This window comes from Balaenoptera physalus (genome assembly GCF_965194825.1).
Source record: "Balaenoptera physalus genome assembly, chromosome: 9".
Classification (NCBI taxonomy): domain Eukaryota; kingdom Metazoa; phylum Chordata; class Mammalia; order Artiodactyla; family Balaenopteridae; genus Balaenoptera; species Balaenoptera physalus.
In genome coordinates this window covers 52,620,516-52,634,229 of record NC_138888.1, presented here as the reverse complement: position 1 = coordinate 52,634,229, position 13,714 = coordinate 52,620,516, and the positions used below count along the sequence as shown (strand labels likewise).

General features: G+C 46.7%; 1 protein-coding gene across 6 annotated transcripts in view; it reads right to left on the bottom strand.

Moving 5' to 3' along the window:
• Window positions 1-13,714, bottom strand: part of BEND3 (BEN domain containing 3) — a 103,790-nt gene that overhangs the window by 78,517 nt on the left and 11,559 nt on the right. For 2 of the 6 annotated variants that reach the window (XR_014267498.1, XR_014267499.1), the window contains exons 1-3: window positions 2,561-12,119; window positions 702-749; window positions 6-208 (exon numbers count right to left, since the gene is read on the bottom strand). Coding sequence is in view for 4 of the 6 variants with exons in the window: in XM_082475151.1 (XP_082331277.1) it covers window positions 6-208; window positions 702-738 (240 nt within the window). In the remaining 2 variants the exon portion in view is untranslated. Of the gene's footprint in view, window positions 1-5; window positions 209-701; window positions 750-2,560; window positions 12,120-13,714 lie in introns of those variants that run through there. The other 4 variants (XM_082475154.1, XM_082475153.1, XM_082475151.1 and 1 more) reach the window with 3 other exon arrangements.

Sequence of the window (13,714 nt, the reverse complement as noted above, 5' to 3'; positions counted from 1 at the left end):
CTCACCTCGGGAATCAGCCGCCGCCTCTTCACGCTTGGGACGGAGTCCGGCGGGCCCTCGCCGCCCAGCTGCTTTCTCTTGCTGGAGTCCTGGAGGCCAGTGAAGACGCTGTCCAGAGCGTGCTTCTCGGAGGACCTGGAATTCACTGAGCAGTCCAGGGCCGCATCTTCGGCCTCTGTCTCCACTTTCACAGTGTTATTTTTTAGAACTGTGGCAGAGAAGAAATAGGGCTCAGCAGGGAGACCACCTGGCGGCGCTGGGATTAGCAGGGTCCCCTGAGCGGCAGGTTGTATGCGGCCGCCCTTTGATACTATCACTCAGATAACAATATCTGAGTAACAGATCACAATAAAACTGGCTTTCCAATCAAGCAATCTGTATCTCACCACACTAGTGCTATACAATGATACCATGTTCCAAGCACATTTTGTTCAAAACAGCTTTTGAAGTCTTTTCTCAGGGGAGGGAGAGGAGATGGAAGGAGAGAAACTACTCTTTTAAATGATGCTTTTAAAAAAGTAACTCTGGAAAGATACATAAAATACCACAGGTGTGAGTGGAGAAGGATGGGAATCAGGGGTGAGAGGAGACTTTTCTTGATTTTTCATCAGGTATCTTTTAATATTTTTGAACCATGTAAATGTATCTAAAAAAAGTATTAAGTTAAAATATTTTTTAAAAAGAGGCTTTTCTTTTTTTACCTTCTTCTACATCTTCACTGAATTCAGTTGCATTCATCTTCTATTCCACTAAATGAAAAGACAAAGACAAAGTCTTGATTTATTGTTCGTTTTTAAAAATTTTACCCACCCATAAGAAATTCCCTTTCCCTCCCAACCCTGGCTCCCGGTAATAGAAGGTTAAGCCGATGCGACTCTGCAACATCAAGGAAAACTTCATCCTCTTGTTGGCAGTTGCTCAGAAACAGCCAGGCCTCCTGTGTGCTTCTCCAAGACTTTATGTGGGCAGAATGCATCTTAAAGCATCAACTGAGAACCACTTACAGAACGAAAGGAACATATCTGAGAAAATCAAGTCTTACAAAAGACCTCAGTTTGGATGATCTGTTAGTCCCTGCCTTAAACATTCTAGCCACAAATTGAAAAGGCTGACAAAGGTCCACAGGAGGCTGTGGACCCTGTGGACCCTGTGGACCCCGTGAACCCGAGCTAAGGTCTTAGGTGGTCCAAAAAGACCTGTGCTGTCCATGACGGTAGCCACTAGTCACCCATGGCTCCCGAGCACTTGGAATGTGGCCAGCGCAAATGGAGACATGCTGTAAGTTTAAGATACATGCTGGATTTCAAAGACTCAGCATAGTAAAAAGAATGTGAAATATCTCATTAATAATATATTGATTACATGTTAAAATGATAATATTTCAGATCTATTGGGCTAAATAAAACATTAGAATTAATTTCACTTTTTTTTTAATGTGGCTGCTAGAAAATTTTAAATTACATATGTGGCTTGCATTATATTTTTATTGGATGGTGCTGGTCTCGCCCTTCCTTCAGAAGCAATGAAGAGAAACAGGCACTGTGGGTTCTTAAAGCTCCCGAGCCATACGATCTGGTCCAAACCACTCTTTTTATTGATGAGGGAACGTGGCAGGAGGCAGTGGCGGCACCCGGTATGGGCTGCAGGGTCTGGGGCAGAGCCAGCCCCCGACTCTCGCTGCCCCAGCCGAAATGCAGTGGACACCATGGCTAAAAGCACCATTACGTCTTGGAGAGCCTCCAGATTACATAACAGCATGTCCGTAACTAGGACAAAGTATAAATGAGGCAGTAACATGGCAGAAGAACACACATGACAGCCTCTAGTGTTGGCATTGAGGAGCTGTGATTCCCACAGCTGGTGAAGCTGCCCGCAAACCCTGAGTGCCCATTCTGCTTACGGGTCAGAGGGGGCAGGCTCTGGGGTATCTTTATGAAATTTCTATAAGGAGGAGGGATGCCATCCACAAAGTTCAGTAAACCATTCACGGAGCAGCTGTGGAATGGTGTGTGGTCCCGTTTTAGACGGATGGATAGGGAGAGAGCAAGACTGTGTCTAGGTGATCTGTGCACAGGATAATAACTTCAAAACTCACTAATAGGAGGGAGGGAGATGCAAGAGGGAAGAGATATGGGGACATATGTATATGTATAACTGATTCACTTTGTTATAAAGCAGAAACTAACACACCATTGTAAAGCAATTATACTCTAATAAAGATGTTAAAAAAAAATAAACAACTCACTAATACAGCAACACTCATATAGTGCTACGACGTATGGCACTATTCTCAGTCGTCACAGTTACTTCATGACAGGCACAATTGTTTTCATCCCTGTATTACTAATTTTCAAAGGAATGAATAAGAAATTTTAAGATTTATTTGAAACTGAGATTAATTCCTACTTACTAAACTATCTCCTGTCTGAAAAACATAACGCGCAGGTGAGACTGAGTGAAAATAAACAGTAAGTCAACTTCAAGGGGCCAAGAACGATTTTACCAGAGGTGAATTTCAGCAAAGACAATTTCCATTGTATTTCAAGGAAAGAAATCTCACGTTTGGGTGTCTCTGAGGGGAGGGAGTCCCAGGCAGGTTAGGTGAGCACCAGTACTCTTTTCAGACAGCAAGGTTGGCCAACGCTGGGCAGAAACTCAGGCCTGATTCGCAGCCCAGACAGGGGGCTTCTCAAGGAGACGCAGGTGAGCCTCCCGCCGGGTGAAGGCCAGGGGTGCCATCTGCCCCGGGAGGCCCTGCCGCACCGTCGCATAAGCCGTCTCCTCAAGTGAGAAGCTGCAGAACAGCTGAGGAGGAACGAGTACAGGGTTGCTGGAGAGGGTATGGTGTACTGAACAAATTACATTCCGAAGAGAAAAGGTGGGAAAGGGAGGAGACGGCACGTGGTTAATTTGGGGGGAAAAAAGGGTCACGGTGAAAAGCCACAAAGCCTCTGGCTAAGTGGAAAGCATGAAAACGACGAGCGAATCCTAGAGGAAAAGAAAACAGGAGTCGATGAGAAAACCCAGCACAGAACCACGGGCACTGAGCAAGGAGGGTCCGCTTGTCTAACACTCCATTTCTGGGAGCGAGGCGCGGGAAGGCGACTCGGTGCGCCGAAGCGTTTTCGCCGAACCACCACCAAGTGACCCTAGTGCAGGCAGTCTTAGCACCTGAATTCTGAGCTCGCCCCGATTCTCGCGTCATAAAACGATGAGCGAAGGGCGCACACCCGAGCCACCTGCGGGTGGGAGGAGAGCCGGAGGGGGCTGGGCAGCCTCACGGAAGGGGCGGCGGCTTCCTGGGCGTCCAGGGCGCCCAGAGTGCATCTGCCTTGGGAAACATTTCCGTGTCCATTTATAGACCAGCGACAGACGCTAGATTGGCACAGAAGGAACCCAGAACGCAGTGTGGTGCGCCCCTTCCCTCCTAGCCGGCGAACAAGCCACGCTCATTGGGAAGCCGGGGAGTTTCCCATTTGCAAGACCTGGAAAGCCAAGTGCCTGCAGCTCGTGTGGGGCGGAGCGAGGTGAGGGTCCCCGTTAACAACCGCGGCCTGCGCACTTGGGGCCCGGCCCTGCCTGCCCACTTCGTGTGCGCCTTGATCTTACCCTGAGCTATTTCAATCCCAACTGAATAAAAAAACTGAGGGCGTACACCTTAAATATTTACAATTTTTGTCAATTATACCTCAGTGAAGCTGGAAAATTATTTTTATATCATTTTGATTACAGAAATAAGATGTTTGACTACTGGAAGGGGGAGGAAGGGAACAGAGGGCAGGTACCTACCTGACCAGTATAACACAGCTGTTTGGTGGCAGAACTAGGATTCAAACCAAATCTGTGTGTATCTCCCGTCAGCCACCAGGAGAGGGAAAAACAGAATCCTCACTCTTCTGTTAAGGTTCTTCTCATGAACACAGAGGCCAGTTTCCAGCCTTGGATCTCTCTGACCACTAGCAGCTGGAAATCTCCTTTCATCTCCGTATCACTAGCAGGAAAATGAGGCTGCTCTGTGCTTATATAGAGTCCACTTCGCAATACAGATGTTGCTACAAGAGGGATGGGATGTGTGGGTCCCTTGCCAGCATCCCGAGCTGATGTAGACACAGCACATCAACACCGCCCGAGCTGGGTAGAAAGGGGACGGGTATCACACGTTGCTACCTCCGTTTCCTGGTCATCTGCCCAGATGAAGGTCACAAGGTTGTTCATCCTGGGCGGACACTAAACACCCGGATGCCAAGCATGCCGCAGAAATTCCTTTCGCTTACACAACTATAGGTTATGTAGGAGCTACCAACTCTGCAGCACCCGCCCGCTGGGCTGCTAGGATTACAATCTCCTTTGCCTGCAGGACTTTGTAGAATTTCTCATTTTAACATTCTCTCCTTCTCAAAACCCTCTTATTCCTCTCACCACGAATCTCGAATTGTGAGACAGTCTAACTATGCATCCACATGTTCCTGAAAATCAGCTTTTCCCCAGGGGGTGCCTGTTCCATGTCCCTGACCAATCCCAAGGGAAGATTTAAACGAGTGAAAGGGACGCGTGTCAAGGAGACACATGTAGCTTGCCGCTGCCTCTAGTTAAAACACACAGCTTCTAAGACATGGGTGACCTATGGGAGGGTCACTCTCAAACAGGACCAATCTCCAGTGGTTAATCCAATAAGTGAAAATGCTTTTATGTTTGTTTTGAACCCAAATAGCCTAGGAAGCATCAGGCAAAGTGACTGTCAGCGGTAAAGAAAGGTTTTAAATATCGCAGAGCTCGTAGGAGCATATATCATTTTATTATAATACCTAATAGTCTCTATCTTTCTTCACAGGGCGAGATGACAGTGTTCGATTTTCCATGCAGGGCACATGCGTGGGGTGGGGGGGGAAGCAGCTATCAGAAAACCTTCAGTTTTTACCAAAAGTGCAAAAGGAACGGTAATCCCAAATGTTTAAGATGCTTTAGACACTCAAACATCAAATTACAAAGATAAGTTGCTTAAATTGGCTACATAAATGCAGGACCTGGCAGGGCCACCTCAGGGCCTCCTGCTGCAGCAGTGGCTGGATCTGCCTCCTGCATTTCAGTGCGCCTGGCCCACAGCGGGAAGCAAGGGCGAAGCAAGACAAGGGGCAGGCAGAGCGGTGAGAACCGGTCACCGGCGCTTCGAAAGAACCAGTTCTAAGAGATGCCACAAAGAAGTGGAAAAGCTGAAGACTGACAAATTATGGATCAACTTAGAGAGTTCATTTTAAGAAGGGAAGATGCTTAAAGTCTCCTTTTCTTTTGACTGGATGGACATGCATCTGACAATTCCAAAGGTATAAAAGGATATTTGGTTAAAAAGCCCACTGTCGGGGGCTTCCCTGGTGCGCAGTGGTTGAGAATCTGCCTGCTTAATGCAGGGGACACGGGTTCGAGCCCTGGTCTGGGAAGATCCCACATGCCGCGGAGCAACTCGGCCCGTGAGCCACAACTACTGAGCCTGCGCGTCTGGAGCCTGTGCTCCGCAACAAGAGAGGCCGCGATAGTGAGAGGCCAGCGCACCGCGATGAAGAGCGGCCCCCGCTCGCCGCAACTAGAGCAAGCCCTGGCACAGAAACGAAGACCCAACACAGCCAAAAATAAATAAATAAATAAATAAATATTTAAAAGAGAAAAAAAAAAGCCCACTGTCCTCCAGTCACTGGGTTACACTCTTGGAGGCAACCTCGTCGGTTTTCCTGAGTCCTTCCGCAGACACTCTGCCAGAGGTCCTCAAAGTGCGACATGAATGCAGTGCGCTGCCTGCACAGACTGCACGTCTCTCCCCAACTCCAGCACGAGTGGAGTCAAGTTGGTAGCTTGAAATTGGCACACCATGGAAAGTGACACTTTTACAAATCAGTCCTGTTCCAGGCTTTGTTTTTTTCTTTCTTTTTTCTTTTTGGAGACCCAGTTTACTAGTACAGCCAAGGCCCTTTCGGGGGAGTCCATGAGATCAAAATTATTTTCATAATAAGACTGAGATGCTGCTGCCTCCTTCTTTTCACAAGTGTGCAGGAGAGTTTTCCAGAGACTACATGATACTTTATTTTGCAAAAGATTGAATACAGAGGCAGATAGGAAAATTCAGCTGTCTTCTATTAAGTCAGATATCAGAGATATTTGCAAAAATGTAAACAATACCACTTTTTTCACTTCTTTGGAAAAATATCTTTTTCATAAAAATATTATTGACATTAACTTGTAATATATTTATTTTGGTTATTTTTCAATGAATTGGTAAATAAATATTTAAACGTTTTTTCTTTTTCTGTTTTAGTTTCTACCATGGTAAATACTGACAGGAACCCATATAAACAAAAGCTATTTGGGGTCCTCAATACTTTTTAAGGGTAGAAAGGGATCTTGAGACTAAAAGGTTTAAGATCCTTGCTCCTTGCTTCTTTTGCTTAATGTATCATGGAAATTTCGGTATCACTTCTTTTTTTAGTGTAAGTTCCCCCAGAAGTAGATTTCGAGACAAGGATTTGGCGTAGTCCCTTTGGGAGGAGACAGAGAAGGGCTGAAAACCAGTAAGGGGGCCTGTTAATGGGCATCCGATGGGAGAGTCCCTGGCTGAGGTCAGCCCTGAGGGTGCTAATGGAGGTGTCCCACACGGGTGTGGCGGGAGCAGAGGGACACCCCAGCTCACCTGGGCAACCCCTGGAAGGCAGAAACCCTGCCGTGCCGTTCCCTTCCAACTCCTCGCCACACTGCCCAGCGCTTTTGCACACTTGACGGAGACTCAATGCAAACAACAGCCTACACTATGGAAGATGCTGTGCTAAGAGCTCTACTAAGTGTAATTAACCTAACAATCCTAGGAGGTGGAAACTCTTCTTAGTCTCATTTTACAAGTGAGGAAACCGAGGCAGAGTTTTAGAGCCAAACGGAACCTCAGAAGTCATCTCCTTGTATAGGTGTGAGACCCGAGGCTCAGAGAGGTTAGTAACATGCTCGAGACCATACACTGGGAGTACGGTCTCCCTGTGTATGGTCTCCCTCCCTCTCCAGGAGGCCCCCGGTCTCCCTGCCCTGTGCTTTGGTGGCTACACTTCCCACTGTGCGACGGGGAGCTGTTGGTGCCGGTGGGGTGACTGTCCTCTGTGCAGAGGGGATCGATCGACTGTATAGCTTATTTACAGGGATTGAAACCAACACAGGGTAGAGATGGGAGGACCTGGAGGATGAAGACAGAACTCTGGGAATTTCTGTTGGAGGGGAGGATGGGTAAACACTAGAAGATAACAGTAACAGGAAGGAAAGAGCAGTCAGAACCTCAAGGTTAGAAGATATTACATTAAGGTTTCTATAACAACTGTAACTCACATCTAATAAGCACAGGCCGCATGCCACAGCTGTGCAGACCACCAGCGCTTACAATTTTGTGATCTGGATACAAATAATATTAAATTCTGACATATATCTACAAGATTTTTTTCCTTTAGGGTAAGAAATAACATTAAAGCAAATTCTAGGGGAAAATATTTGCTCTGGAAATAACGCTGTCAATGTGTAAATGGGCATATCTTGATCTTCTTCATCACTTTCATCTTATAAAGACCTATAGACAAATCTTTCTGTCACTTAGAGCCTCATACACTTGAAAATTATGATACAAATGAGCAAAGGCCAGAAGGGCAAAGAACCTGGGCCAGGGGGTCTTTTACTTCGAATTGATCTTAGGTTAAACACAGGCAGGAACTCTAGGGTCAGGCTGAGGGTGGAAATCCTGGTGCAGAGTAAGCCCTCTGTAACCATCAGTCACTATTAATTACTGATAAATTCCACAAAAAGCTGCAGAGAAGATGGAAGGGACAACAAACTCAATGTGACCTGGATTGAGATCACCTTTGATCACTATTGTTATTTCCAATATACAAAGTTAGAAAGTCAACTTCTACACATTTTTCTCAACACACGACTTCAAAACCTCTATTGACAGAAAGAGCCGAACATTAAATTATGTGTAAAGATTCAAAATCAATTGTTCATTACAGGGCCACCCAGTCAATAACAATGTACTTCAAAGTTCATGGGGGATATCTTGACAATGTAATTGAAAAACGCCATAAGCAGATGGAAGAAAACATGCCAAAATGTTAATTACCTCCAATTAGAATGATTATGGATGATTTTTCTTCTTTAGTTTCCTCTACTTTCCAAATATTCTACAGTGAGCATGCAATTCTTTGAAAATGAGACTTTTTTAAAATGAAAAAATAAGAAGTTTAGCAATCTTTACTGCTAGCCAGGTCATGTTCTAAGATATACCCATAAATAGCAACAAGCTAAGAATGTAAACTCAAATCATTTAAGTATTTAAAATACTGATGCTGGGACTTCCCTGGTGGTCCAGTGGTTAAGAATCCGCCTTCCAATGCAGGGGACACGGGTTCAATCCCTGGTCGGGGAACTAAGATCCCACATGCCGCGTGGCAACTAAGCCCGTGCGCCACAACCACTGAGCCCGCACGGGGTGACGAAGAGCCTGTGTGCTGCAACGAAAGATCTCACATGTTGCAGCGAAGATCCCGCGTGCTGCAACTAAGACCCGACGCAGCCGAATAAATAAAATAAATTAAAAAAAAAAAAAGAAAAGAAAAATAGACTGACTGTCCAGGAGCTTCTTGGGACCTCCAGGGCATCAGACTAGGAGGATATTTTAAAATAGTGATGCTCTAAGAAACAATATATAACTGACAAACTAGTGCAGACCTTTCATTTCATAACTGTCTCTGAATTATTGCCTCTGAAGGTGTAGAAAGCTCCTCAGTATGGGGTGACAGGGAGATCAGAAAAAATTCTCAGTTCACAAGCCAAGGTGTGAACAAAAAGGTGAAAAGATCAGCTTTGAACACTAAGGAAATGCCATTTCCTGGTGGGTGTATTATAGGCCCCATTAGTGCATTGCCTGATACTTGGAGCATTTTTCAAAATAAGTCAAATTTCATGGGAGGAAAAAAAAAAAAACCAAACCAGGACCAAGTCTCCTGGATTAGGGATCCAAGCTGAGCGCTAAAGCCAGGTCATTTAGAGAGTCTGTGGCTGGCTGGAGAAAACAAATGGGCTGGAGAGCAGCTTAGCAATTCTCTAGGCTGGACTTGCTGGGTTCCTGCATTCTGGATGACGGACGGTGCTTTCTTTGGGGTTCTCTCATGTCTGTGTCTGAGCACCCTGGGAGACTTCTGACCCGAACCTGGAGCCCTCCTTCCCTGATTCCTCAAAACCGGACAAAACTGGGCAAATCAGGGGCCTGCTCTAGGGGCCCTGGCTCCAGGGTGAAGCAGCAGGATGCAGTGGGGAGAGGGGAGGGGAGGTCTGGGGAGCTGAGGAGTGGCTGGGCCACAGAAAAAGGAAGGAGTGTCCTGAGGTCACCAGCTCAAAGTGCGTAATAAGGAGTCACGCGAGAATCTGACTGGGGGGTTGGGAGAGCCTGTCTTTGTCAGGAGCTGGAGGCTAGACCACGGTAAGGCAAGCAGGGGGCACCTGGCATGGCAAACCCCTCTGCCCGCACAGGATCATTGGGCTCTTCCCTAAGCGCCCCACAGGTTTCCAAAGAAAAATGTCCTCTAGCGGCGCCCACAGGGGGCTGGGAGTGGCCTGGGGTGCCTCTGCATTGAGTTCTTTTAGGAGAATCTAGCCCAGGCTAATCAGAGGCGCTAGAGGCTTGCGGCTGCCCGAGCCTCACAGGACAAGCAGCAGGCTCAGAAATGGGAAGTACTTGGGCTTCCTGAAACCTCAACATTCAAATCCCAGGCGGCTGACTCAGGACTCTGCCCTACCACATCGGAAACGTCCACGGGACTTAGGACTCCCCCGCACGATGAGGTCAGGTCCAAAGACCTGGCCCAGCAGCCCGACCTCAGGCCGCATTGGGGCAAATCCTCCCGACCTCCACTCCTGTTTCCAGATGTAAAGCGAGGCGAACTCGCACCACCTGAGGGTCCCCTTGAGAACGTGAGCCCCAGAGCCCCAGAATAGGAATGCTCGGAGCCTGAGACCCCCGGGGATGGTGGCTGTGCAGCCCTGCCACATACAAAAGGTAAAACACGGGGAACAGGCCCAGACCACTTTAAAGGTGTTATTAATAAAATACATGCAAGGATTTAAACAGTTTAACTAAGACCTAACTAAACCTTACTTCATCTTGCCAAGCCATGTGATCTGACTTCATGAAGGCTCCCCACCGCAGGTTATACTGATTTTTAAAAACTAAACATAGAAAAGGAGGACAGCAGCTGACATTCATGCAGTGCTGCCTCTGAGGTCTAAGTGTTTTACACGTTCACCGGTGCAGTCCTCACAACAGTCCTCCTAGTTTGCAGACAGAGAAGCAGGGGGGCGGCGGGCTGTGCCTCGCTTGGGGTGGGTGCTGCGGAGAGCAAGAAGAGGGAAAGAGGCAGGTGGACTCGGGGTGGTGGCCTCATTCCAGCCTTCCAAGAAGAGCTGGGACCGAAGGGGGGTGGACCATCCCCGCTCTGCCTTCTCCCTTCCCTGCGGAGCACACAGTTGTAGGCTGGGCTCAGATGCAGGAGCAAGTCAACAGGCCAGGTGGGCCTTCGGATCACGAAAGTACAGCTGATTTGGATGAAAATGGAATTCCCTACTAAACTTTAGGGGCAGAAAGACCTGTGTTCTATCTAATCCTGGCTTCACCTACGTTTAGCTTCTAATCCTGGGCAAGTGGCTTACCCAGCCAAGCCTTGGTGCTTTCTTCTGTAAAAGGAGCTGCACACACTACCTTTCCTTCTAGAGACTCTGTGAAAACTACAAAGGAGAAAGTGCCTGGCACACAGCACTCAGTAAACGTTACTTATTATAAAGCCGTTTTTTTTTTTTTTAAAGATGTTTAAAGTGCATCTTAACGGTGAACAGTTTTAAAAACTAAAATAAAATGGTTTAAAACTTTTAAAAGGTTTTGTAACGTTTCTTTCAAATGAAAGAAAAAAGAAACGTTAAACTGGAAGGGGTGAAATCAAAATGCTCTCCCTAAGGACGGGAAGAATGTTCCCATGCCATCCACTCTTGCTGGGCTCCGTCTCTGGGTCTGCAGGAACGGCTGGGAGCCTTGGGGATCGCAGAACCCAGCCCTCTTGGCTGTGGCATCCAGCCCATGGGACTTGCAGGACATGTTTGCAATTTGTTTTTATTTTTAGACACATCTTCAAATAAAGTTTGAAAAATACCAGTCCTCACAAAACCAGGGCAATGCTCCCCTGAGTTTCCTAAAGCTGTAATTGTCGCTGCCTTCCTCATTCAGAGAACAGCCTTATCTTTCAGCGCGAGCAGCGAAGGACAATCACACAGCCCCCGCCTGCCTGCGATGCAGCGTCTCACCCTTCGGAGACTGCGTTTTCTGAATGTGACTAAATGTGATGTCTTCCTCAGCTAAGGGCTTCTACTTATTAAGCCCTCCCTGGCCTCACGAAGGACTGGCTAACTCCTTCGACATCAATGGTAGGAGGAGTCAGACTCTGCTTTTAACTTTAACCATGGAACCCAGAAGCTGGGGTCAAGGAGAAAAGGAGGGCCAGCATATTCCAGCAGCCACCCATGTGACTGATTGGACAATGGTGACTAATTTTCCTAGGAGGTATAAGCAGAGTTTCCTCTGTACTTCCCACTTTTACAAATGTGTTGTCTTGTGACCACATGAGCTAACTCGAGTTGGGGCATAGTCGTGTGTAAGCTACCCCCCTCCACATCCCCAGCCTCCCCCCTTCAATTTACTAGCTCAGTGCTCAAACCAACAGCCCCTGGCAAACAAGGAAAGACCAACATGTGATTTATTCAACTGAGCATTCAATGCCTTTACAGATACTGTGTTTCACTGGGCAGTGATAACTGATAACTGATAATCAGACAAGAGGAGAGGAGAGGTGGCCGTTAGTAGAGAACAAAAACCTAAAAGTGCTGATTTTAAATAGTCAGCCTTCCAAATCTGTGGGTTCGAAATCCGAGGATATGAAGGACTCGCTGTAAGGGACTTGAGCATCTGTGGATTTTGGTATCTGAAGGGGGTCCTGGATCCAATCCCCCACAAATATTGAGGGATGTCCGTACATGTGTTTCAAGTTGAATTAAAAATAGAGGAAGGGGACTTCCCTGGTGGCGCAGTGGTTGGGAATCCGTCTGCCGGTGCGGGGGACACGGGTTCGAGCCCTGGTCCGGGAGGATCCCACATGCCGTGGGGCAGCTGGGCCCGTGTGCCACAGCTGCTGAGCACACATGCCACAACTACTGAGGCCTATGCCCCTGGAGCCTGCGCTCCACAGCGGGAGAGACCACCACAATGAGAAGCCCGCGCACAGAAACAAAGATCCAATGCAGCCAAAAATAAATAAATTAAAAAAATTCTAAAAAAAAAAAAAAAAAAAAAAAAAAAAATAGAGGAAGGGCATGTTACCAGGTGAGCTGCTGAGAAAAACTCAGCTCTAAAACGATAGTTTGTAAAAAGTCTGATCATTCAGGGACTAACATGCCAGGCATTAATGCCACTCCAAATGATATCACACCTCTCCTGTTGACGCACTGAAGGCTTGATGCCAGCGTGGAGAGCCCTTAGCTTGGCATGTGAGGGTCATGTGTGGCAGCTCGTTCCAGAAACTACAAGAGCCTGGGCTGAAATAATGTTGCAAGAGATACTGGAACATCAGACGGGGGAGAAGAGCCATTGTCCAATGTGAAGTGGGAAAGAAACAGCAAGAGCAAGGTGATGCTTACAAAGCACATAAAATATCCCTTTTGGGATCATGTTTTGAGTGTGTGTGTGTGTGTGTGTGTGACTTCAATTTCTATTTTTTTTAAAATTACCATACAGTAAAATTTACTTTCTGGAGGGAGGGGGTGTAGTTCTATGAAAGGTAACACAGGTATACATCCCTGTAGCCACCATCAAGAGGATACAGAGAAGTTCCATCACCCCAAAGACTGATTCTACAAATAATTCCCCCAAACTGGCTTTAGCCAATAATAGGCACAATGAATAACAGGAGAGGAACCATAATTTGTCATCAAAATTAAGTGCCAGGAAAAACAAAAACATTACACCCCAACCTCCCATACACTAACACCAAATTATTTTTGCTGGTTGGCTAGCAACCTTCATGTGTCTCTACGTTATAAAATTTGAGGTCTTTAAAAGACAGATCCCCCAATTTTTCACCATGGTGTCAATACAATTCATAAAAAGCATGTGGTTTCTTTCCCTGTTGCTTCAGGGGCTTTCTAAACAGCTCTCCTGCTGGACTGTCCCACCTGTGGCAGGTGGGACAGTCCAGCAGGAGATTAAATTTTCACCTACTCAAACTTGTCAGGGTTGATTCCAGTTTTTTTCTTCCTAATTATTAGACATTCTACTCCTCTTTTGATCATCTATGAGATACTTAGGAGCCCAGAAGTTTGGAAGAGGGTAAAGAAAATGTGTCCATGTGGTACCTTTAACAGATTATTGGGATGCTGGCCATCTTGTCTACTAGGTAGTAAGTGGTCTCTCTTCTATTACTAGTGCTTTGTACGTGGTGGGGGAAGGCAAGAACATAACACTTTTCTGTTAAATCGCTTCAACAAGGACATGGCCTCTACGGTAAAACCCACGTTCAGTGGTGGAGTGTTTATGTGACAGATTTTAAAGGTTCTGGTTTTTCCATGAATTTCATTTCAAGGGCCATGCACACGCCAGCTAGCC